Below are 23,778 nucleotides of genomic sequence, written 5' to 3' on the forward strand. Positions count from 1 at the left end.
CTTTGAGGCTCAAGAACTCCCCGAGTCGCAGAGACTCGTAGAGGGAACATGGCCTGTTCGAAGACGTGAATCATCATGAAGGGCCCAAGGGATGTGTGCAAAGGCGAGGCAAGGGAATGAACTCGGGGCAAAATCAGGGGCAGGGTCCCCTGAGGCTTCTCCTTCAGCCCAGCTTGCCCAGCTAGCGGTTGAACTGCGTCGATGGTGGCTGGGTGGGTCGCGCCCTAAGGCACACCCCCAGGCCCCTACGTCCTCACGCTGCTACAGGACGCCCCTCCAGGACACCACGCACTCATGCCCCCCAAACTGAACGGAGGAAGGCTCCCTCCACTGAGGAAGGCTCCCTCCACTGCCGAGAGCTCCCCAGCTCCTGCTGCCGCTGCCGCTGACGCTGCCGCTGCCATGGGAGCTCCTCTCTCGGTTTCGTCTTCCCCCCCATGACCATCCAACGTCAAGACATCTTCATCCATCACCTCCACCACTGCTACCATTCTACGCAACACGCCCGATTTCGAGCTGGCAACCCGCAACGAGCATTCCCAATCCGCCAAACGCCTGTTCTGCCTCCCTTCTTGTTCACTTTGGTCTGCTCCTCTTTGACATTCGTTACAAACGTCTCCACAGACGACACACTGCTCCCACCGCATCCGTCGCTTACGCCCCTCTCTCCTAGCCAACTGTTCCATTCCCGACGATCCCCTCCGACGCCGACCTCTATCTATCCCACTCATCAAGACCACGCCCAACGAATCCCTCTAGATCCGATCCCGAGAGCCCGTCTGCCCCTACCGACATGACCAGCTGATCCTGCGAGCCCGCCACCATGTTGAATCTTTCCAGCTTGGTGCAGAGGGCCCAGGCGTTCATCGACCCGACCCAGGGCTTGAACCTGTCCAACTCGGATCGCAACCCCTCCAAGTCCTCGCTCTTCCAGGCCCAATTCCGCCTGCCCAGCTCTCAGAACCCTCTCTACGAGATCAATGCCGAGCTCACCATCCCCCCGCCCAACGCCACCCAGGGCGACCGCGACAATGACCGCGGCTACCACTACGCCGGCAAGCTGCACCTGTCCGAGGCCTACATGTGCTTCTCCACGACGCCCACCAGCTTTTCCCACGCTGCCAGCACATCCACGAGCTCCGCCTTCACCGGCCAGACCCACGGCGGCGGCCCTTCAGGCAACGGCTTCAGTTTTCCTCTCTGCTCCATCAAGCGCGTCGAGCGCCTGAGCAGCCAATCCTTCCAATTCGCCCTCGCCATCACCACCTGGAACGGCATCCCTGCCAACAACACATCCAAGGACAAGGAGAAAGACAAGGACACCGCTGGCGACAAGAAGGACGTACGAGAACAGCGCATCACCATACACCTTGCCGGCACCCGCCAGGCGTGCGAGCGCTTCTGCGATGGTCTCAAGAAGGGCCTCAAGGCCGCCGTCGGCCACGTCGGCAAGCTGAAGAACGTCGTCGGCCAGTGCTACTCCGAGTACCTGCTCCGCCCCGACGACAAGAAGGGCGCCAACCCGCCCGACGCCGGCCTCGGCATGTTCTTCCGATACCCCGGCGACCCCAAGAAGCTGCGAGACCGCGCCAAGATGCGGCTATGGGCGGAATACCTGCGAGACAACGGCCGGAACGTCACCCTCATCCGCCAGCCCACCTTTCACAAGCTCATCAGGGTAGGCTTGCCGAATCGCCTGCGCGGTGAAATGTGGGAGCTCACGTCTGGTTCCATCTACCTGCGGCTCGAGAACCCAGACCTCTTCGCAAACACGCTCGCGAAGTATGCCGGACAGGACTCGCTCGCTATTGACGAGATTGAGAAGGATCTCAACCGGAGTCTTCCCGAGTACCCCGGCTTCCAGGATCCAGAGGGCATTGGCCGGCTGCGTCGCGTTCTGACCGCCTACAGCTGGGTCAACCCGGACGTCGGATACTGCCAGGCCATGAACATCGTCGTGGCCGCGCTGCTCATCTACATGTCGGAGGCCCAGGCCTTCTTCCTCCTCTCCTCCCTCTGCGACAGGCTGGTTCCTGGCTACTACTCCACCACCATGTACGGCACGCTCCTCGATCAGAAGGTCTTTGAGTCGCTTGTCGAGCAGACCATGCCCGTTCTGTGGGAGCACCTCGTCAAGAGTGACGTGCAGCTGTCCGTCGTGTCGCTGCCGTGGTTCCTCTCCCTCTACGTCAACTCGATGCCCCTCATATTTGCCTTCCGCGTGCTGGACGTCTTCTTCGTCGAGGGCCCCAAGGTCCTTTTCCAGGTTGGCCTGGCCATCCTGCGGATCAACGGAGAGGAACTTCTCGATGCGACAGATGACGGGGCCTTCATCTCGGTCCTCAAGTCGTACTTCACCCGCCTCGATGAGTCTGCGCATCCCAAGTCGGAGAACCCCAAGCTGCGGGGCGTGACCAAATTTCAGGAGCTCATGGTCGTGGCCTTTAAGGAGTTTTCGCAAATCACACACAACAGCATTACCGAGTCGCGGTTGAAGAACAAGGACGCGGTTCTCAATAACATTGAGAGCTTCACCAAGAGAACGGCCATCAGGAATCTCGGTCCCGACAGCAAGCTCCTGAGCGCCGAGGAGCTGGGCGCGCTCTACGACCGCTTCTACACCATGCTGTACGAGAGGCAACAGCGAGATCTCATCATTCAGGGCGAAAAGCAGCGTCGTGCGCGAAACGGCCGAGGCAGGGCGCAAGATGCGTTCCGGGACAATCACGAGCAGATTATCGACAAGGGCCGCGTTGCGCTCGGCCCGAGCACGAGCATGATGGACTACGATGCCTTTAGGGAGTTCCTCGCCAACATGTCCAAGTGGGCTATTTCCGACTCGCCCATCACGCCCCGCCGCGACACGTTCACAGAGACCCAGAAGCGGAACGATGCACTGCTCAACCCCTGGGGTACGGGCCCGGAACCTGCCGATCACGAGTTTATGCAGCGACTGTTCAAGAAATGGGACGTCGATGGCAAGGGCGAGCTGACCTTGGCCAATGTCGTCTCGGGCCTCGCCCAGGTCAGGGGCAAGAGGGATATTATGGGCACAATGAGCTACTTCTTTGAGCTGTACGACGACGACGGCGACGGCAAGGTCGATCGCGAGGGCATCCTGCGCATCTCGGAGACGTTGCTGTTCCTCTCGAGGCGAGGCCTCGAGGGCAACCTGAGCCCCGGCGCGTCGACGCCGACGGTGAACGGCATCACGGTGCAGGGCAATCCGAACGCGTCCGAGACGAGCCTTGGGGGCATCTCGGCGAACGAAAGATTCCTTGGCAGTGTCAGCGCCTTCATCCGGAGATGTTTCGAGTACGCCGACCCGGACCACCCCCAGAACAAACGTCAAGAGGAAGAAACAGAGAAGACGCCAGCCGAAGGCGACAACTCGGGCGCGTTCGCCATCGGAGACGACGACGAGGAGGAGGAAGAGGAGGAGGACCTGCTTGCGCTCGAGTCGCCATCGGCCAGTCCAAAGCGGGCGAAGAAGCCGCCCTCGCTGTCCATCAGCTCGACCGACGGAAGCCAGCAGACAACCCTGTCAGACGCAGGGTCTCCAAGGCGCAGTCCGAAGCCGCCAACGCCGCCTTGACCCGCGAACCCGCTGCACATTACGCTGCCGACGTTCCGCATGGTCGTGCTGGCGGACGAGCTTCTGGAGCAGTTCTTCGAGTCTTCCTTCCCCACCTCTTTCCACATCATCGAGGGCCTGCCCTCCGCTGCGACACCCTCTACCTCCCTCACGACCTTCTCCAGCATCAACTTTGGCAACCGCTCCGTGCTTCCCGCGGCCGCGGCGCCCGCCGCGCAGGGCGCAACACGCGGTCTGCGGGGCGTCCTCGACAACATTGTCACAGACGGCATGCGCGTGGCCGCCGAAGTGCGCAAGCGCATGGAGGAGGCACAGAAGGAGCTCGAGAAGAACGCAACGTCGAATCAAACGCTCCAGCCCCGGGACGACGACGACGAAGACGACGCGGACATTGGGGTCGAGATTGGTGTGCGTATGGGCCCCGCTGATGCCGAACGCCGGAGCGTACGCAGCGAGGACCGGGACCTGCTCTCCGGGGCGGATGCCGAGGCTGGCGCCAGTGGAAACGCGAAGGACGGACAGCTGGTGGACATTGAGCCGACGGCGGCCGCCACCGCGCAGACGGGAAAGGGGGTTGTGGAGTTTGAGGGATAGACCGCCGTATGTAGAAGGGAGAGCAGCGGATGCCGTGGATAGGAAGAGAGCGGGCATGTTGTCACAATGTCTTGTCACGACTGGGTTCGAAAGCCAGCCAGCAGGGGGGGAGGCTGGGGAAGCTCGGAAGGGGGCGGGGCGGGGCGGAGGGAGCCTACCGTGGTGGGCAGGGGGGGGAGTTTGCGAGATGCGTACACCTGCTGGCGGAACTTGCATTTTTGGGGGGACCCCAGGATTCTCTTGTTGTTTTCCCCTTGTGGCACTCGGTGTTTTTGTTTTGTCGCGTGGCCCATTAGGTAGGGCTGGGGGGGTATCATGTCGACCTGCATGTGTAGACAGATCAGATCACATCGTTGAGGAAGAGAGACGGCCGTTACGCCGAGGATTCACTGGCTGTGCTGCTGCTGCTGGCTGACTGACTGACAGACTGGTGTTCTTTTGTGACATCTTGTCCCGTTGTTGGTTAAAGTTGTGTACGCTGATGAGGGGCCCTTCCTGCTTGCTTGCCAGCTTGTGGGCTTGCCTGATGGGGTGATTCATAACACTGGCCACAAGGCATGTCCCCCGCCGCACGGTTTCAAGGCAAGATACTGGATGGGAGAAGGACGACAGGGCGAGCGTGACTTTGTGCCCCCATTGTTTGAGACCTCTTGTCACCTGGAATGGAGAGAGGGCGAATCGCGTCTGCGGGACCCTGAGGCCCGGAACACGTGGAGCCGGGAGGGGAGGGGGAGAGTTAGGATGTGAAGAAGGGTCTGTTTGGGCCTCGTCATCGATCGATCTATTCGATCTGTCCGAGCTTTGTGTTTCTGTCTCAGATGGTGGTGGGAGGGGGGGTCACCTACCTGTCTTGCTGTCGTGATGGCGCTGTTCGTGTCGATATGTCTTGAGAGGAGGTGATGGGTCGCAGTTTGTGGGACGGTTATGGGTTGAAAGCCTGTCCTCGATGTGATATCTGTGCTCCTTACCGTACCTACCTATGCGGGGAAGTCAAGGTGTATGTGAAGGGCGCATATACTCAAGTGAATTCACGGTTATGCTGCATGAGGAAGCCGATATCAGCATGAATATACTTGCGTATAACATCAACCAGCACACAAACAAAGACTGCACTATGCTCAGGTGTGCTCGGGACTTTTCTTGGATTTTCGAGCGTCTTTTGGAAGGCTGACGTGAGCTTGCGGCGCAGACATCTCAGGCCCGTATTGCGAGGTAGAGCTGAGGCCCTCGACGGTCGTTTCGCTTTCTTCATCGCTTGACAGATATAACTGAAAACGGCCGCAAGATACGACCGGAGCATCCTATTGGCTGCTTAGTACCAAAGAAGCCTCATTGGTGCCAATATCTACTATTCTGAGCTTGAGTGTGCCCGGATCTCATCACAGCGAGGTTTCTCTGGCATCTCACCGCCTACGTTTTCCTACTCTTTTCGTTGCCACTGCTTAGGCTTCACTCGGGCTGCACTGTACTGTCGTCGACGAGGAGGTTCAGCACCATCGTCAGCACACCCAAGGCCAGAGAGAATCTGAAAGATCACAATTTGGCGTTGTCTGATTTGCCATGTGTACATGTGAGCTGGTCCGATCATGGTGTCAATGAGCATCCTGCCGGAGAAGAACTGACGATCACTTATTTCACCTGGGTTCTTTTGTTTCAAGACCGTCTGTTCTGTTGGGCATCATCATTGCCCAAGACCCTCGCACCAAATGCATTGAAGTCACCGCGCCGCTGTGCGCAACTATGGCACGTACCACGACTGCGGTTGGCTGTCCGCCACATATAACACAAACCATATGCTTCTTGGCAACCCTGTCGTCACGGCGTTCATGGCTTTCAGCTTCCCCCTCTAGATACCAGAGATCATCTCCCGCGACGCGCCGGACGCTTCACTTATCGATATACCACAATCGACTGGGTTTCGTCGACAGTATCATTTGCATCGCTGCACAATATATTTTACCTTTCTGGCGTGGCGAGAGGCAATGCCATGCATGGTGAGCCAGGGCACAGCGGCGAGACCAGACGTTTGTCTCCATCATGGGCTGATTCAGGTTCTATAAGTACAATCTGTAAGTCGAGGAGTCGCATAGAGGCTGTGGTAGTCAGGACAGAGGCGGAGACCCCTGCTTCGGGTCGCTTATGTTCCGTCTGCTTTCTAGTTAAGTCGAGAGGATCATCATGCGAGTTGCCTGTCCCATTCAGCCGCTCATCGACAAACCTGGCTTCAGCCTCACCAATAGCTCAGCCCCTTCATCTCCGAACTCCCCATCGATAGTAACAATGTATCGTATAGGGCCACTTGGGCGCACTAGCTCTACCCACCTCCCCACACGGCACTTGCTCAATTGAAGAGACTATCGACGTGGGCTTGGCCAGCACCAGCAGTGATTCGCGGCGAGGCGTCTATGCACAGCGATCTCGACGAACACAATGCCTCTCAGCAACAGGACTCGCGGACCAAGGCCTTGTCTCACCCCTACACGTCTGAGCAAGAGAAAACACAAAAGGTACCCTCCGCATCGCAGCCTGGCCATGTTGATTTCCCAGACATGTCGGAACATGCACCTTGTCTCGCCCGGCCCGCTCCACTCGGCGTTTTGGAACCGCCCGCGCTAATCTTCTCTTATTCCCACCTCCTGAACCTGACAGCTCCAGGGGCCTGCACCTGAAAAGTCAGGGGCTGAGAAAAAGACCATTGTTCTTCTAAAATACCAGCCCTTCGCGCCGTTAGGCTGCCGACGAGGGGGAGGAAGCTCGTCATCGTCTCGTCATTCTTTTTGCTTTCTGACGCTTGGGGAATTTGTGCCCTGTCACACTCGTTCGGGGTCTTGGTGCCCATCACACTCTTTCTGTGGGTTTTTGATTGATATTGTTTGGATTATGGCGCGGTTTGCGAAAGTGGTGGTTTCGGCGACGGCTGTGTTTGGCGCGTCTGCACTCGGGCTCGCCACCGGCACGGCGCAACCTGGCGCGGCCGTCATCGCGAGGCAAGTAGATCCGGCTCGCCCTGCCGAGGTAGGCGAGTTCCAGCGGGTTGGGTGCTTCCAGACGTTTGATGCGACATACACGGAGTCGCCGGCTAGGACGACACTCGAATATTGTGCGGGGGTTTGCACAGGACAAGGGGCAACATATTTTGCCGTGCGGAACGGCGATACTTGCTCGTGCGGCGGAGCGTCAGGCACAACTCAAGTGGACGAGGAACAATGCAATGTGACATGCACAGAGTCCGACGTGTTCTGCGGTGGCGTGGATGCGTTTGCAGTCTACGGGCCAGAGGCACCCGATGTTGAGGAGCCCGAGAACCCTGATCCTGAGAACCCCGACCCTGCGGATCCCGCCGACGCCTCTCCAGTCATTGTCGGGAAACTACAACAGACTCGGCTGCTTCCAGTCAACATCTACTGGCGGCCTCGTCCCTCTCGGGCGAGCCCATCGTCGACCCATTCCCTGACGCTACAGACCTGTGTCACGACATGCCAGGGCTCCCGGTACTTCGGCGCTGCCGAGGGCAACACCTGCTATTGTGGCGACGAGCTCAGCGACCCCGAAGGTGTCCCTGGGCCCGATGCAGAGTGTGCTTCGCCCTGCGCTGGCGACGCGTCCGTCTTCTGCGGCGGCGTGGAGCGCGTAGCGCTGTACGACCGAGGCACGGAGCTCCGACCGGCCGTTGTGGGGCCGTATTTTCGGCGCGGATGCCGGATCACCTCGGGCCTCACCGAATTCGCCCGATCGGCCACCAGCACCGACATGACGCTGCAGACGTGCGCGGCCTTTTGCGACGGACTCGAATATTTTGGTGTCGTCGACGGCGAGCAGTGTCTGTGTGACGATGAAACTCTCAACGCCACCGACTTTGCCGATGAGGAGCAGTGCAGCACCCCGTGCGGCGGCAACGAGGACCAGTACTGTGGCGGTGACACGCGCATGGCCCTGTACGACATGGGCGAGCCTCCCGAAGAGGATGCTGATGGCGATGGCGATGGCGATGGTGACGGGGATGGAGATGGCGGAGATGGGGACGGCCAAGGCGACCCGCGGCCACCCGTCGTCGGCCCCTTCAAGCGAGTCGGCTGCCAGACGTACTCGACGGACGTGATGGAGGACCCAGGCTTTGATGGTCAAGATTTCGAGGAGTTCGACATGTCGCTCGATCTCTGCGCAGAGCTGTGCACCAACTATCGCTACTTCGCCACATATTTCCGCTTTCGCTGCGCGTGTCGCAACGAGCTCCGCGGCAACTCGGTACTCGTGCCCGAGGCAGAATGTGACCAGACCTGTCTCGGGAACATGACGCAAATCTGCAGCGGCAACCGAAGACTAGTCGTCTACGACAAAGAGGCCGACGTCGCTTCGCCCAGCTCCACCATCATCCCCCCTTCGGGCGTGTCATCCGGTGTGACGGTGCCGACGAGTGAGTCGACGACATTCCTCCTCTCCATCGGCGAAAACGACATTGATCAGCCGAGCGGCGGCGACGAGGCGCCTACGTCACCGCCCATCCGCCGAGCCGCGCGAGCCTACGGGAGGCGCCAGAACGAGCATCTCCTGCTCGTCGGCGACTCGGGCCCCTTCGGCATTGACGAGTGTGCTTCAGCGACGACCTTCACCCTCACGACCGGCGGTGACGGCGGCCGTCTCGACTCCAACGGTAGTCCGGTCGTCACCGGGCAGGACATGACCTTTGTGGCCCTGTCTCCGCTCGATGTACCGCCGGGCGGTGACATTGCGACGAGCTTCACGCTCCTTGGCGACGAGCTCGCGTGGATCAATCCCAGCTTCTTCGGCGGCCGCGCGGGCTTCTGTCTCGATGACCAAAACGTCCTGTATGCCACGTTTACCGATCCTGACGGCACGGATTATCCGCTCAACTGCTTTGCGACGCGGCTGTTTGCCGTCTCGAGTAAGTTTCCTTTTTCTGTTTCGCGCTGGAGAACTATCGCTGATGAGGAACTCTTTTTAGCTTCTGTTTGCGCGGCGCCGTCATCTGTGCCGCCGTCACAGCCGATATCGTCAGCGCCATCCTCGATGCCTTCCTCGATGCCTTCCTCGATGCCTTCCTCGATGCCTTCCTCGATGCCTTCATCGATGCCTTCATCGATGCCTTCATCGATACCATCTTCAGTACCGTCCTCGATGCCGTCCTCGATGCCGTCCTCGATGCCATCTTCGATACCTTCATCGATGCCATCTTCGATACCTTCACTGCCCCCCTCGTCTCTGCCATCCTCCATACTTCCCTCGTCTGGCCTCCCCTCGCTAGGCCCCTCATCTCTCCCGCCGTCGGTAGCACCGTCCAGTGAGCCGCCAGTCCCCTCTTCCGCGGAGCCATCCACGCCTGTCTCCGGTACGCCATCACTCTCGCCATCTCCGATGCCCTCCTCCATCATTCCATCAGTGGCCTCGTCTGTCGTCTCATCGGCACCACCATCTACACAGCCCTCGTCCGTCTCCTGCTCCACGCTCTCCTCGGCCTCGCCATCCCAGTCCCGATCAGCGCCGGTATCGCCCTCCACCGCAGCGGCAACCTCGCTGCCAGTCTCCGTGCCGGGTTCGCAGTCCACATTCTCGACCGAGACTCTCTCCAGCTCACCCTCCGTCCCGCCCCACCCGCCCTACAACCCACCAAGCCCAACGCGAGGCGCCGGCAGCACGACCAAGGAGACCGAGACAGGCACCGTCTCGGCGCTCCCAACAGCTGTCGACACGAGCACAACGACGGCCAAGCCCGCCGCGTCGACGAAGCCCGTCGTCGTGCACGGCACCTTGACGTTGCCGCCGGGCGTGTATACGACGCCCGTCGCCGGCGGGGTGTGCAGGGTCGTCACGAGGTCGTGGATCGAAGGCGAGACGACCTTCTTGGGCGAGCCGCGGCCCACGGCAGCGTGCTGCGGTGGGAGCTGAGCGCTCGGACGAACATGTTGTGTAGTATGTAGGCTGATATATGGGTTGGGGGGGACGGTGTCTGACGGATGCGTGTTGCATTTTTCTGCTTGTAGGGGGCGCATGCTAGATATCATTTGATTTTGACCGAGTTGGAAAGCCTTGACTCCAAACCTGAATGACATGCCACCTGATGTTGTATGCTGCCGCTGATATCAGGAGCCTCTCGCGTCAACATACGAGACAAGTACGTGAGTCTAGTGCCAAAGCGACTCATAATCCTCAGTCTCAGCCCATGGCATGTCGCCGATCCCCATCGATCATCTGCCTCCCACTCACCGACAACTTGCTGCAGCATTCTCGACAAGGTGCAAAACCCAAGCCTCAGAGCACCATGCAGGCAAAACGTGACTTGGCTCAACCTCAGTCGCGTCGGCAAAAGGAAAACGACGAGAGCAGGATTTGAACCTGCGCCACCGAAGTGAATAGATTTCTAGTCTATCGCATTAGACCACTCTGCCATCTCGCCGGGTGCTGTGACATCGGGGCCGAATCTGCGGGATTATCTCGTCACAGACTCCACCCCTGGCCCGACGCTGACCGCGCGCGGGACAGATTCTGCGTGGGTCAGTCGAGGCGCGGCAGGAATCGAACATGCAGGAAACTCCAGCACGAGAATGACAGAAGAGATCGGCTTGCATGGTTGAGCTGTCAGCATAGCAATGTGCCTCATCCGGCTTTTGTCGTCCCTCCCATTCATTGGAAGCCTCGGCAGCACGTCAACTTGAATGGATATCTATTATGGTCTGTTCGTAATGTACAACTAGCTCCACCATGCTTCGGATCACCTCGGCGCCGTCCAGCGCAGATCCGTCTGCTTCCTCCGGACCTATAGCTTGTTAGCGAGTGCTCTCGACACGCCAAGGACGCAAATGACCGGGGCGAAAACGAGAAACACAAAACGTACAATAGGCTTCAACGCAGCCACGCCAGCCACGAGGGCGAGCACGGTGCCGATGAGGGTCACCTTGTCGAAGCCCTTGCCGAGAATGTCAAACGACAGGCTCGGCGCGAGGCGGGTGCCGAAGATGTCGATGCCGTAGGCAAACACGAGAGTCGTGCTCTCGAGCAGGGCCGGGGTGGCCATGATGTCCTTGACGCCGATGACGTCGCGCTGGTGGGTGATGACCTGGCGGGGATCGACCTCGATGACAGGTGTGTACCGGATGAGGCCCTCGGCCTCGACCTCCTGGGCCGTGGGGTCGCGACCGACGGTGCGGCGAGGCTCGAGGACCTGGCGGGGCAGGCCAGCAATGCCGTGCGTCTCGGGCTGGTAGCCGAGGAGCTGCCTGTTGGTGATGCCCTGACGCGTCTGTGTGACGGCAAGGGCGACAATGGGCGCCGACAGGACCCATGCCTGCGACACGAGGAAGGGAACGGGGGCTCCCGTGGGCTCATCGACCGTCTCGATAGAGGAGAAGTTGGCAGCAGAGCCCAGAGGTCCGCGGTCGTTGGACTCGTTGCTCTCGTACAGGTCCGTGACGACGATCTGGTATCCCTTGAGCGACTGCCCGGAAAGCGCATGGCCCTGGGCGTCCTTGAGTGCATACTGTCCGAAGAAGGTACAGGCGTACCAGTTCTCTGCGACGGCGCAGTCAATCGTCTTGGAAGCGTCGACTCCTTCGTACGTCTTGGAGGACAGGATCTGGCCAGAGACGGTATCCAGGAGGTAGATGGTCAGGTGGGATGTTGCTGCGCTCGTGGCCGCAACGACGGCCGTGTTGGGGTTGAGGTACTTGTACTTAACCTTGCGATCACCAAGAACCCTGCCGATCTGAGCGACAGGGTCGTGCGAGGCACGCGTGGCCACCTCGACAATGGTCTGTCCGCCGGGCGGCAGGAAGGTCCAGGAAACCACCTCCTTGGCAGAGCCCTCGACGCCTGACCAGGTCAGGCCCTTGAGCCCGCCGTCGGCGCTGCGGACAACGACCGTCTGCTTGGGCGTCCACTCGGCAGGAACATCGCCAACCTTGCCATCGACACCAACGGGAAGAAGCCATTGGCCGGAAGCGCTGTCGACAATGGCAGTGGCCTCCACCTTGGGCCAGGCGCCCTCGGGCAGCACTTCGACGATCTCGCCTGTGGTGGTCTTGGCCACGACCTGCTCGCCGTTGGATCCACGAATGGTGACGAGGCCCCTGTGGTCCTCGACAAAGATACCCTTCACATCCCAGGTCTGGCCCGGAGGGATGGCGAATGCGGCGGAGGACCACGCAACCTTTCCGTGGTTGCCAATGTCAAGGCCGTAAACCCTGCCACGACGCGTGGCCAAGATGGCGAGCTTGTTGAAGCCAAAGCTGTCCCTGTGAAGGCCATCCTTCTTGACAGGAGCGTCAGAGCCCGTGATGCTGCTGATGAGCCGCTGGGGAATAGAGGCGAGCCAGTCCGGCAGCTGCTCGAGGTCCTTGAGGTGACGCTGGACGCGGTGGACATAGGCGGCCACGACGTTGCTGTGGGCTTCCTCCTCGAGCACCTTGGCGTACTGGACGTTCTCGGGGAACTCGGCGAAAGCAGCGGCAACGGCGCCCGTCAGGCCTTCAGGGCGGCTCCACGCCAAATCACCGTTGCGGACAAGCACCCAGTCGTCCGAGCGGGTGAGGGCGGCGGCTCGAACAGCGTACGAGTCGTCGGGCTTCCTGATGACCTCGGACACGCCGTGGATCACCTGCGAGCTCTCCGTGTTGGGCTTGTACGGCCAGCGTCCAAGGATGGCATGCGACTCGGAGGAGGTGAGGATGACCTCGTCGTCGGTGATGCGAGTGAACCAAACATTGGCACCCTGGGAGCTGGTCGAGAAGGCACCGACGCCGGGCAGCAGAGGAAGCTCGTACGCCTTGGTGACGGCGCTGGTCTTGAGGTCAATGTGGTAGACATCGGCCTTGTTGGCGGTGGGCGTGCGGCTGTGCACGAGGAAGTGAGGCTCCGACTGCAAGTGGTGGGGCGCATGAATGGCGACCTCGGTGGTGTCAGCAGGCAGGGGGAACTCGTGCTTCTTCTTGGTGCCGAGGACGTTGACGTGGAGCTTGGAGCGACCCTTGTCGGCCCAGGCAACAATGGGAGAGGCCGAGTTGGCGCCGACGAACATGATGTCGTCCTTGCTGTCGACGTCACCCTTGGTGCCGAGCAGGATCTCGTTGAGGCGCTTGCCGGTGTGGATGTCGAGGACGGAGACCCTCAGACCGTACGAGGTCAGGGTGCCGTAGAGGCTGACGACGAAGATCTTCTCAATGTTGGTCGAGACCTGGATGGGGACGTCGTTGACGGCGTCGCTGATCTCCCAGACCACAGCGCCGGTCTGGCCGTTGAGCCTCCTCAGGGTCGTCGCGCCGTTGTCCTCCTCAAACAGCGCCAGCACGTCTTTGCGGTCGTTTTCGGTCAGCTCCATGACCTCGAGGTCCTTGACTTGGCCAGTGAAATCCAGCCACCAGGCGCTGCGTCCGGACAGGGCGTTCCAGGCCTGGACCGAGTGGCCATGGGCCGTCACGATCCAGTTCTCTCCCTCGGCGGCGCGCAGGTGGCCTCCCCCATTGGTCATGTTCCCCGTCAGGGACTGTCTCCAGACGACCCCGCCATTGCTGGGGTTGATGGCGCCGACGACGCCGACGTCGCTCAGGGTGTAGAGGAGGCTCGCCTTGTCGTCTCTCCTGGGGCGGTGGAAGAGAGTCGTCTCGATCTGCGGCAGGCCGATGAGTTCGTGGTGGTAGTCAATGTCGCCGACCTCATCCTGGTAGATGGCCTCGACGGCCAAAGTGGCAGCGACCAGCAGTAACGCCGGCGAGCGCCAGAGCGAGGGCCGCATTGTGAGAACTTGCCAGAAGCTTCCCAGTGATGTTCCGGTCGACTCGGATAGATTTTCGAGACGACGAGGGCTGAGCTGGGGTGGTGCCTCGAAGCTTGTCGGAATGGGATGGGTGTTGGGAGGTAGGTGGTCGAAGGATGTGGAGGTGGAGCTACGTAAGATGCCCCGGTCCCGCCTTGGATTTGGGGAGCGCGATTCTGGCACCTCAGCACATGTCACGTGCAGCTCTGCATTCACCTCATCTCCAGGTGGACGCAACGAAGCGAAAGGCGTCATCAAACACAATGGGAGCACGATACTGATATCACTAGAACTTCAGGACGCTCATAGTACTATTGGCAATAAATATAAGATCCACAGAGAGGTCTTGCGTTGTGTACTCATGTATTCACTCATGACGAATGAGCGGCAGTTGATTGGCATGCGAACCACCCAGAGCATTAGCCAGACGTTGCTGTTGCTACAAGACAAATATATGAAGTACATGAGCTGCAACATGCGATTCCTGCTAGGAAGCCTGGCCTTGCAAGACGATGTCGCTTCCATTATGAGTTGGCTACTCTAGTACACCTTATCATTCTGTCAGCAAGGCAGTCAGTACATTGATCCACAACGCGCCAAAAGTCAAGATTCACGTGACTCGCCCGGCAAACCGCGAATTGACGCCGACTCTACGGCACGGCATTCGCGCCAGCCACGAGCCTCGTCCCATCAGCCTCGCCATTCATTGACTGGACTTCCATCCTGCAAATCAACACCACACCAGACCTCTCCGACCACTCTAGGTCTCCTACCATCCCTACTCCCCAGCACCACCCCCCCGGAATCCTTTCAAGATGGTCAGTTGCCCTCCCGCACGACTGCAGCACGCAATGCTAACGAGAAACGAGTGCAGGCGCGCAACTCAGAAAAAGCCCAGTCGATGCTCTTCCGCTTCCGCGAGGCCCAGGCCGCGGACCTCGGCATCATCGACGTCGGACGCACGCGGCGGCCCAAGATGATCACAGAGGTGACGGCGATCCCGACGTGCGAAAAGTGGCGCGGCCAGGTGCTCAAGGACATCTCGCGCAAGGTGTCGCGCATCCACGAGACGAGCCTCAGCGACTACCAGGTGCGCGACCTCAACGACGAGATCAACAAGCTCATGCGCGAGAAGTACATGTGGGAGGTGCAGATCCGCAACCTCGGCGGGCCCAACTACATGCGCGGCGGCGCCAAGATGTACGACGAGGCCGGCCGCGAGATCCCCGGCGGCGGCAAGGGGTACCGCTACTTTGGCCGCGCCAAGGAGCTGCCGGGCGTCAAGGAGCTGTTTGAGGCCGCGCGGTCGCTGGGGGCCGAGGACAGGGCTGCCAAGGGCCGCGAGCAGAGGCCGCGCGTCTACGTCGACGCCGCCTACTACGGCTACGCGCCCGACGAGGAGGACGACGAGCTGCTGCAGTACGAGGCCCAGAAGGAGGCCGAGGCGACCGAACACATGGCCAACACGGGCAAGCAGGAGGCGCCGCCGGGCTGGGAACCGCTGCCTGGTGATTCTGGGGACGGCCAGGTCTGGGTGCTGCCAACCTTGGAGGAGGTCCAGGAGGAGCTGATAGACCGGAGGAGGAAACGACTGCTCGATCAACTATGAGGCGGAGGATCAGGTTTTTGCACCACGAGAGCATTCCTACCTACACGAAAAGCATCACGACAGGAGTTACTATGGGGTTCAGCTCAGCGGCCACCCCGACGTGCTGGCGAGAGGTAGGCGGTCGGAGTGCCTGACGTACGCCAGGGGAAGAGTCGGGAAACGACAGGTCGCCTAGCCACCGATTAGTGTGCCCATGAAACGGCACCGTGTCTTCACGACCGCCTCTGAAGCCTCGCTCGGAGACCGAAAAAAGCCGGGGCGATCAGGCTGCACACTGAACCATAGGCATGATATGCCCTTGCCGAACACGCTTATACCCTATCAGCTGCAGTGGCTGAAAGATGGATAGCGAGCCGAGCAGGAAGGCCTTCCTTGGGTTTGAAGGAGAGAGGTCCGCACAACACATCACATAGCTCCGAACTCGCCAGTCCAACCCGAGATGTCAGTCCTAAACATAATTCGAAGACCGTCAATGACAAGAGAAATTTCACTCCAGTGGCTATCATGTTATCATCGCTCACGCTAGTATCAAATAACATTACCCCCCCTCCCCCATCAACCTCACAGGTTAGCCAGAGCCACCGCACCACCGAACAAGCCCAAGACCGCCGCCGCCGGCACAGCCGCGTGGCCCGCCGCATTCGGCCTCATCGTCTGCATAGCCGGCCTGATGGTCGTCGTCGGGTTGATGCCCTGCGTAAACGGATCCTGATTCGACTTTTGCGCGCCATCAAATGCAGGCGCCTGCGTCTGACGCGACACGTCGGGCGTCAGCTGGGTAGCCGCGGGGTTGAGAACGCTGCAGTACCGCCTGTCAGTATAATCTTGGACCTCAACACGCCGAACTCTGCTCGGCACAGTCAGGGCAGAAAACTCACTTGTCGAGCACATGCACAACGCCATTGCTCGTGATGACATCGGCCATGACGACGCGCGCCGAGTTGACAAAGACGGAGCCGCCCTGCACGCGCACCGAGACCATGGCCCCGGACAGCGTGCGCAGCATGGTGCCCTGCTGGCCGCCCTGCTGCGCGGCCTGCGCGAGCATGCTGCTGAAGAGGACCTGGCGGTTGAGGACGTGGTACTGCAGCACGGCGCCGAGCTGCTGCGGCTGGAGCTGGTCGGCCGTGGCGCCGATGGCGCGGAAGGCGGCGTTGCTGGGCGCGAAGATGGTCACGTCGCGCATGGCGTTGACGGCGTCGACGAGCTGCGCGCGCCCCAGGGCGCCGGCCGCTGACGTGAGGCCCATGTCGACGGCGGTGCGGGCGGGCGAGCCGGGCACGGCGAGGACCGTGTCGACAATGTGCACGACGCCGCCGGCGAACGGGACGTCAGCGGTCGTGACCATGCTCATCTGCTTGTAGCCCGAGAGGATCATGGCGCGGTTGTCGACGAGGGAGAGCTCGACACGCTGGCCGCCTGTCACGTTGGCAAAGGGTGCGTTGAGGAGCGTCTGGCCGAAGACGGGCTGGGCGCTCAGCTGTTTTGACATGACCATGCCCATGACGACGTGGTATTGCAGAAGGGCCGTCACGGCTTGTGGGTTGTTCGACATTTGCGCCTGGTCCGGGTGGTCGCGCATGAACTTGTCAAACGCCTGGTTTGAGGGGGCGAGGATCGTGATGCCGTTGGCGGTGGAAAGCATCTGGCCGACCTGAGGTACCGTAGCCAAAAGGGCTGCAGAGGGTCTGTCGTTAGCACATTACGCAAGCTTCTGGGTTCATGAGGAACGCACAGTTGAGGGTGCTCAACTCAGGGGTCTGGCTCAGCAGCTGAGCCAACTGCTGCTGAGCGGACGCCGTCGCCGCCGCCAGGGCGAGCGTCAGGAAGCCGGAGAAGTACATGCTGAAAAAAAAAGTTGAGACGAGAAACTAAAAAGGACAATTGAATTAAAACCGTCAACCAGGACGATGTGGGAGTGTGAATCGAAAGCTCAGTTTGCCTGCGAGGTCTTGCCTGAAGAGCGAAAACGCGGGAAACACCATGGTTCTCAGGGGAACCCTCACTCGATATATATAGCAACAGCCTAAATGACAGAACATCACGAGGCCGTCAGACGTGAGCAAGATCTGGTCACGCAAGGTCAGTGCCCTCTGCCTCCAATACTACCGCGCCAGACACTTGCCAAGCGAGCCAGAAATCGACGACGACCCCCTCCGTCCTGGGCATCTGAACGACTTTGCAACTCGCAGCGTGCCACGAGCCCTCTTCAAAACCAGTCTATGATGCCCCCCGCCCTCTTGTCCCCGTTCATTCTTTGACGTCCCAAGTAGATGCGCCCCGCGCCATTTCCCATTGCAGACGGACTGGCGCACAAGGAACAACAGGCGCACAGGGGAGCCGAGGCGCAGCTGACGGCCGAGTACTAAAAGGTCGCGCACCCATGACCATTTTTCCAGGGCCCGCCAAGCTTCACCCTCAGCTATAACCAACCTCTCTCATCCCCAGCCAAGGGGCAAGAGAAGATAGGATGGACCGCAGGTCGTTTCCGTGGTGAAAGGGCGAAACTCTCTCGTGCCAATGGCAACAAGCACTGCCTATGACAGCAAGTTTCTTGTTTCTCTTGGCTGCGCGCTTGCGCTTCGGCCAAGGTTGAGATCCTTCTCGAAAGGTATTCTTCGTTGACACCAGGATCCACTCGTTCGACTCCGGTCATGTGCTTTGGCATGAAAATATCCAATCGGAAGCTGGGATGGTGTTGAAACGCGCTTCAGATCTTGTAGGCAATGGAAACACGCATGGTCATCTTTCCGAAGGTGCTCGGGCTTCACAGCAACAGCTGCATGGCTGCCCGCTTGACGAGAATGCTTCTTCCCCATCTCCAAGCGAACGCCCCGGCAGATCAGCAGTTCATCGAGTAGCTGCCCGAGCCCACGTTGCCGAGCAGTTCAATCGGCAGGTCAAGGTAGCGTTCGTCGGGCGCGGGGGCTCGGTTCGTCGATCCCTCAGTGTCGGTGATCCCTCTGTCTGTGCCCCGGCTTCCGTTCCAGTGACTCAGCAGCCGCCTCGACTTGGCCGTGGGTCTCCCCGCTAAAGATACTGAGCATCATGGTCAGCGTCAGAAGCATTTCGCGGTGCTTCTTTCGTCACGCATCAAGTCCATGTCCATTGCGATTCGAGTCAAATTCTCCTCAGTAGGTACCTCTTACGCCATATATACAACCAGATCGAAAAGGGGAACCCCCAAGGACAACGACAAACGCAAGTGAAAAGAGGCATCAAATCAGGGGCTCGCCGTGAAAAAAAACCCTGCCCACCTCCCAAGGAATCCTTCCAAACCACCAACCCAATCAAGGTCGAAGAGTCTACAGCACAAGCCCTGCGCAGAGGAGAGCAACCTATCTTGAGCATCGTGCAACGCACCGCTGGCTTGAATGCCGAACTAACCAACACCGGGTTCCCGGACGGAGGGTGCCTGATACGGATAGTTTGAGTGCTGGTGCTCGGCCAAGCTTGTCTGAATGGCAGTCATATCCCTGTCCTCCAACTTTCGTCTGTATAGCCCCAGGTCGGTCGTGGGCCTGGCACGCATGGGAACACACCGTTGAAGGCGTTCATCCAGCTTCGGGGGTTCTGGGCTTCATAGTCGTGCTACCAGTGCGCCTGGCCGATGCTTCAGCCCCAAAACCCGCTACGATGGTGGCCACTGCTGTCTGCGGGCCATGGCAAGAGCTTTAACGAGACGACGCAGCGTGCGACGCCAGGTTGCTGTTGGACGTTTGCGCGGCGCGGCGCAGGCGGGACTCGAGGTTCGAGTCGCCCAGCATGGCCCGGCCAACAGCGTTGAACTCTTCCGTCAACGCGCCGAGCTCCTGGAAGTCGTCGACGCCGTACCAGAAGAGAACGTCGCCCTTGTTGACGAAGCTGCCGTCGCACTTGCCGAAGAACCAGGTGAGGTTCTCGTCCTCCTCGCTGACAGTCCAAACCATCTTGGGGTGATCCTTCTTGATAGCGTTGAACACATTCTCCGTCACATTGCTGAGCCAGCCCTCCTTGGTTACCGACAGGGTGGCCAGAGTGGCGTGCGAACGATCCTTGCCGGGGGGCAGGACAATGGCCATGCAGTTGTAAGGCTCATCGTAGTACGCCTTGAAGGGGGTGTCCTTCAAGAAGTCAATGTACCGATCGACGGTAGCCTCGGCATCCATGCCCTCACGGTCCCTGATGAGACACTCCTTAACCTTGGCGAGATCGCTGATCTGCGAGATGCTGTCGGCAACCTCAATCTTGTCGCCCCTGCGGATAAGAGTACCGGCACCGGAATCGGTGAAGAGTTCCTTCTGCAGGTCGCTGGGGTGGATGATGGCGACGCTCGAGGTGCGGGGCAAGGTCTCCAGCAGCTCCTTGATCTCCTTGATCTTGAGGCGCGTTCCGTAACGGCACCACGACTGAGACATGAGGTAGTCATACTCCTCATCCAGGTTGATGTGCGAGATCTTGTCACCCGACTCGCCGTTGAAGAGGCCGCCCTTCTCGGAGAGATAGACAACCTTCAGGGGCTCGAGCGCCCTGGCGAGCTCGGCCGCAGCAACGTCGGCGTTGACGTTCAGGATCTGACCCTCGGGGGTCTCCGCCATGGAGGTCAGGATAGGCACGTAGCCGTGCGAAATGGCTTGCTCGATAGGCTCCTTCTTGACCTCGGTGATCTTGCCAACGAGATTCCACTTCTCCTTGTCGAGGTAGTCGGCGGTCAGGGTCCAGGTCAGAGGGCGAGTGCGGACGCCGAGGCTCTCGAGCTTCTCGACCAGCTTCATGTTCTCCTCGAGGAAGAGCTTGCGAGCAACGGTCAAAGTCTTGGGGTTGGTGACGCGAATGCCCTCCTCAAACTCGGGCTCGACACCAGCCTCCTCGAGAAGGCGGTTGAGCTGGGGACCGGCGCCATGAACAATAACGGGATACAGGCCGACCTCGTACAGGAAGGCAATGTTCTCGCAGAGCTCATCGAGGTAGTCGGTAAGAATAGCACCGCCGACCTTGATGACGGCGAACTTTTGCGAAGAGACGGAGGTAAAGTACGAGAGGTATTGCTGTCCCTCACGTCGGCTGCCGATCTGGCTCAGCGTCCTAATGATGATAGCACGAGTGCGGTCGCTGGTAGCCTGCTTGTTCTGGATCTCAGTGGTCGACAGAGCGCGGACACCGGCGAGGGAGAGGGCCTGGTTGCCGTGGACGAGGCCTGGAAGGGTTTGTCGGTGTCGGATCCGAGGTACGGCTTGGCGGGCGCCGGCCCTAATAATGGCAGAACCTGCTGAGAACATCGTGACTGGCGAGAAGCATCAGTAAGCCGTACAATCGTGAACCAGTAATTCAATGGGCTGCTGATCGGGTGCAATGGGCGGGAAGACGAAGCGCATCCTTGCGGAAGGTACGTTACCTACCGAGTGGCCTAGATGTGAATCACACGAGATGCGTCGGGTCGTAGATAGCAGGAACCAGCAATCGTCTCTCCCTGGCTAATAGCACCGGTCGGATCAATGCCTGGTCAAACAGGACAGGGCGAAGCGTTACGAATGGAGGTGTGCAAAGGGCATTCGGCGAGGGAAGAGACTCGGAACAGCAGAGGTGGGTGTAGAAAAGAAGACGACCAGTGACCCCCCAAGTAGTGTTGATCGATGTCAGTGCAGGGTATCTACCTTACCCGGGCAGGCAAGGTATGATGCTGTAGTGGGTGGTCCCTGCGGGTTTGTGCCTTGGAGGAGAGTGAGGGGCACCAATTGGCCAGTGGAGTCATAGCCGGCAATTGGGGCTCTCACCACCAGCAGGTACAGTCCAGGACCACTGACACTGGCAGCAGGAAGGAAAAAATTGACCGAAACCGCTTCAAGTGGGATGCGCTTGCCCGATGCCGGCCAATCCCATAGCCTCACCGCTTTTGCGCGCCTGGCCCACGCCTTCCAACCTCTTATCGCTACACTGGTGCCTTCTGCTCAATGAAGCCACATGCTAGCACGACCAGGGCAGGAAAAAGCTATGATGGCCGCAGTATCCTGCTCTCGTTTTGGCTCGCCAAGTTTCCACCACGCACCGCAGCATTAAGCTCGATCCGTCAACGGCTCGATTCCCGGAAGGAGGAGGGACTGAGACGGCAATCAAGTTGAATATTAGAGTGCAGTGGGAATGCTACACGCCCATGTGATGCCGGCAGACGTTGAAAGCTTGCCAGCAGGTGGCCGCAGGATCCAGGGCGCCTACATGTACATGTAGTTCGCTGGCTTATTGTAGGGCGGGCGGTCTCGTACATTGACCGTAGCAGCCAGCACCTTGCAATGGCATCTTGACAAACTCCAGGTGCATCTGATTGATTTTGCAATGAAACATAAATAAGAAAAATAAACTGCGTGCCTTGCAGACCTGGCCCGCCTCATTGCCCCACGACCTGAACAGCCAGAAGATATCCCGGGTGTGGACTGTGTGGGACAGGAGAGGAGCCCACCCTAATAGTGGCTCGGATCGCCGACAACACTGGCTGGCTCAAAGATCTGATAAGGCACGATGACGGGTCCTCTCAATTCCGTGGGATGCGTCGACCCATTCGCCATACAAATATGCCCACCTCAAAGCGTACTTCACGTGTGATCAATCTGACACATACGGCGTACGGCGAGTGATGACGAGGAGCATCCTGTCCAACAAGTGCTCACAAGCAGTCACACAACCACCCGCACCCTCGGAGCTACGGTTGCACACGATTCGAGCTCGTCTCGTACAATACATCTGCACTCCAGCCAGAGGTAACATTCCGCGGTCAGAGACACATGTCAATTAGTCGGGGGAACGCCGTCACCATTCATACACATTCGGTTGGTCCCGAAGTCATAGCCCTCGTTGGTCGTGAGATAGCAGACACCTAGCTCTTGGTCTCGTCTGCATCTCTTACGAGAGCCATGCACTATAGGATCGCCAATAAAGACAACGTGTTGGTACTCAGACAAACACAAACTGTGTCGCTCAAAAAGAAAAAAAAAACAAGTCTCGTTCCCTTGACTGTGGCGTGGCCAGCCACCTGCATCTGCGCCTCCGTTTCCAATTCCTCCACCGAGCGCTGGTGTCTCCGCCTAGCTCGGAGGTCGCGAGGTGGATCGGCCGTGTCGTAATCGTGTCGTGAGAAGCTTTGCAACCCCCCTCAAGGGAGAACTGCGACCTGGGGAAGGCAGCTTATTTGGTCGCAATGACTGCGAGGAGAACAGTGTCAGTTGGCTGCTTCCAGAAGCGCGGGAGAGTACAATTGACGTACCAGTAGGGATGATGATGATGAGGAGAAGAATGATGACACCGACGATGAGGCACATGCGCATCTTCATATCCTTCCACCACATCTGCTTGCGAACGCGGTTGGCACCGCGGCGGAAGCCCTGGGCTGACACGGCCAGGTTGTCCGTCTTGTCTTGCAGCGCATCAAGACGCTCGCCACGTTGGGACACCTTGTTGATGTTATCCCTCATGACGCCGACAGTGTCGTCGATTTGCTGAAAATAGAAACACGTCAGCCATGGTCATCAGACTCCAAGTACAGCGACATTAAATGGCAATTCTGGATTGACATGAAGACTGGTGACGATGCTCGAAATAGATTCTGCGAGAGGTGATCAAGGTCGCCATGGGTGGTGGAGGTATTCGTTGCTGGGAAACTGGAACGCGTCGTCATGGGACGCAGGGTCTTCTGCCAAGCCGCACCACCCGGTGGTTGGGGGGACGAGCTTCGGAGCTCCCATGGTCGTTTTGCAAAAGCAAACATGCTGCGCTGCGAGGCGGACGCGCCGGAAGTTTGCCATTTCGTTTGTCGCCAAGTGAGCAGGCGCCGTATCGTCCGGGCAAATCGCAAAGCAGGGTCGTCGGTCGCCCGTGGGACGATTCGTTGCCGCGCAGGAGGCCAGATCAAAACCACCGACGACGTCACTCAAGGAAACGCAAGTGCAACTTACCGCTTGCAGCGCCTGGGTGCGCGCATTGCCGCCCTGCTGTGACTCGGCTCCATGAGAAGCAGCGCCGGCCTGGCCGCTGGGGATGTAGGGGTCGTAGGGAGCGTCCTCGGGCATGGTGGTGGTTGGTGTGCGGTCGCTGGGGTGATCTCGTTTGAAGACGCAAGCCTGTCGGGCAAGATGATTTGATAGAAAGGCGCGAGTGTTGTCGGGGAGTCACGATCAAGCGTTTACTGATGTAGACTGATTGTTGTGGTTGTGTGGAGGTGAGTGCGGGATTGACGGTTCGTTTTGACGG

General features: G+C 59.4%; 7 protein-coding genes and 1 non-coding gene across 8 annotated transcripts; 3 read left to right on the forward strand and 5 right to left on the reverse strand.

Moving 5' to 3' along the window:
* Positions 1–823: 823 nt before the first annotated feature.
* Positions 824–4,189, forward strand: VDAG_02642 (GTPase-activating protein GYP2; the record flags this gene model as incomplete). The annotated part of the gene is made up of 2 exons (XM_009653295.1): positions 824–3,555; positions 3,760–4,189. 2 exons carry the CDS (start codon positions 824–826, stop codon positions 4,187–4,189), a joined length of 3,162 nt encoding a protein of 1,053 aa, XP_009651590.1.
* A 2,880-nt stretch (positions 4,190–7,069) lies between these two features.
* VDAG_02643 (uncharacterized protein) lies at positions 7,070–10,093 on the forward strand (the record flags this gene model as incomplete). The annotated part of the gene is made up of 3 exons (XM_009653296.1): positions 7,070–9,092; positions 9,194–9,488; positions 9,820–10,093. The coding sequence occupies 3 exons, from the start codon at positions 7,070–7,072 to the stop codon at positions 10,091–10,093; spliced, it is 2,592 nt and encodes an 863-aa protein (XP_009651591.1).
* Positions 10,094–10,519: 426 nt separating this feature from the next.
* VDAG_20098 lies at positions 10,520–10,601 on the reverse strand. The gene has a single exon. It is a non-coding gene; the product is annotated as a tRNA-Ser (tRNA).
* A 315-nt stretch (positions 10,602–10,916) lies between these two features.
* On the reverse strand, positions 10,917–13,931 carry VDAG_02644 (uncharacterized protein; the record flags this gene model as incomplete). Its single annotated transcript, XM_009653297.1, has 2 exons — positions 10,917–10,961; positions 11,040–13,931. The coding sequence occupies 2 exons, from the start codon at positions 13,929–13,931 to the stop codon at positions 10,917–10,919; spliced, it is 2,937 nt and encodes a 978-aa protein (XP_009651592.1).
* Positions 13,932–14,767: 836 nt separating this feature from the next.
* Positions 14,768–15,561, forward strand: VDAG_02645 (pre-mRNA-splicing factor ISY1; the record flags this gene model as incomplete). Its single annotated transcript, XM_009653298.1, has 2 exons — positions 14,768–14,770; positions 14,827–15,561. 2 exons carry the CDS (start codon positions 14,768–14,770, stop codon positions 15,559–15,561), a joined length of 738 nt encoding a protein of 245 aa, XP_009651593.1.
* Positions 15,562–16,122: 561 nt separating this feature from the next.
* VDAG_02646 (beta-Ig-H3/fasciclin) lies at positions 16,123–17,405 on the reverse strand (the record flags this gene model as incomplete). Its single annotated transcript, XM_009653299.1, has 3 exons — positions 16,123–16,360; positions 16,440–17,238; positions 17,297–17,405. The coding sequence occupies 3 exons, from the start codon at positions 17,403–17,405 to the stop codon at positions 16,123–16,125; spliced, it is 1,146 nt and encodes a 381-aa protein (XP_009651594.1).
* A 1,830-nt stretch (positions 17,406–19,235) lies between these two features.
* Positions 19,236–20,819, reverse strand: VDAG_02647 (arg-6; the record flags this gene model as incomplete). The annotated part of the gene is made up of 1 exon (XM_009653300.1): positions 19,236–20,819. One exon carries the CDS (start codon positions 20,817–20,819, stop codon positions 19,236–19,238), a length of 1,584 nt encoding a protein of 527 aa, XP_009651595.1.
* Positions 20,820–22,716: 1,897 nt separating this feature from the next.
* On the reverse strand, positions 22,717–23,597 carry VDAG_02648 (synaptobrevin; the record flags this gene model as incomplete). Its single annotated transcript, XM_009653301.1, has 3 exons — positions 22,717–22,733; positions 22,796–23,027; positions 23,484–23,597. 3 exons carry the CDS (start codon positions 23,595–23,597, stop codon positions 22,717–22,719), a joined length of 363 nt encoding a protein of 120 aa, XP_009651596.1.
* Positions 23,598–23,778: the final 181 nt, after the last annotated feature.

Source organism: Verticillium dahliae, genomic scaffold (assembly GCF_000150675.1).
Source record: "Verticillium dahliae VdLs.17 supercont1.4 genomic scaffold, whole genome shotgun sequence".
In the NCBI taxonomy this organism is placed as follows: domain Eukaryota; kingdom Fungi; phylum Ascomycota; class Sordariomycetes; order Glomerellales; family Plectosphaerellaceae; genus Verticillium; species Verticillium dahliae.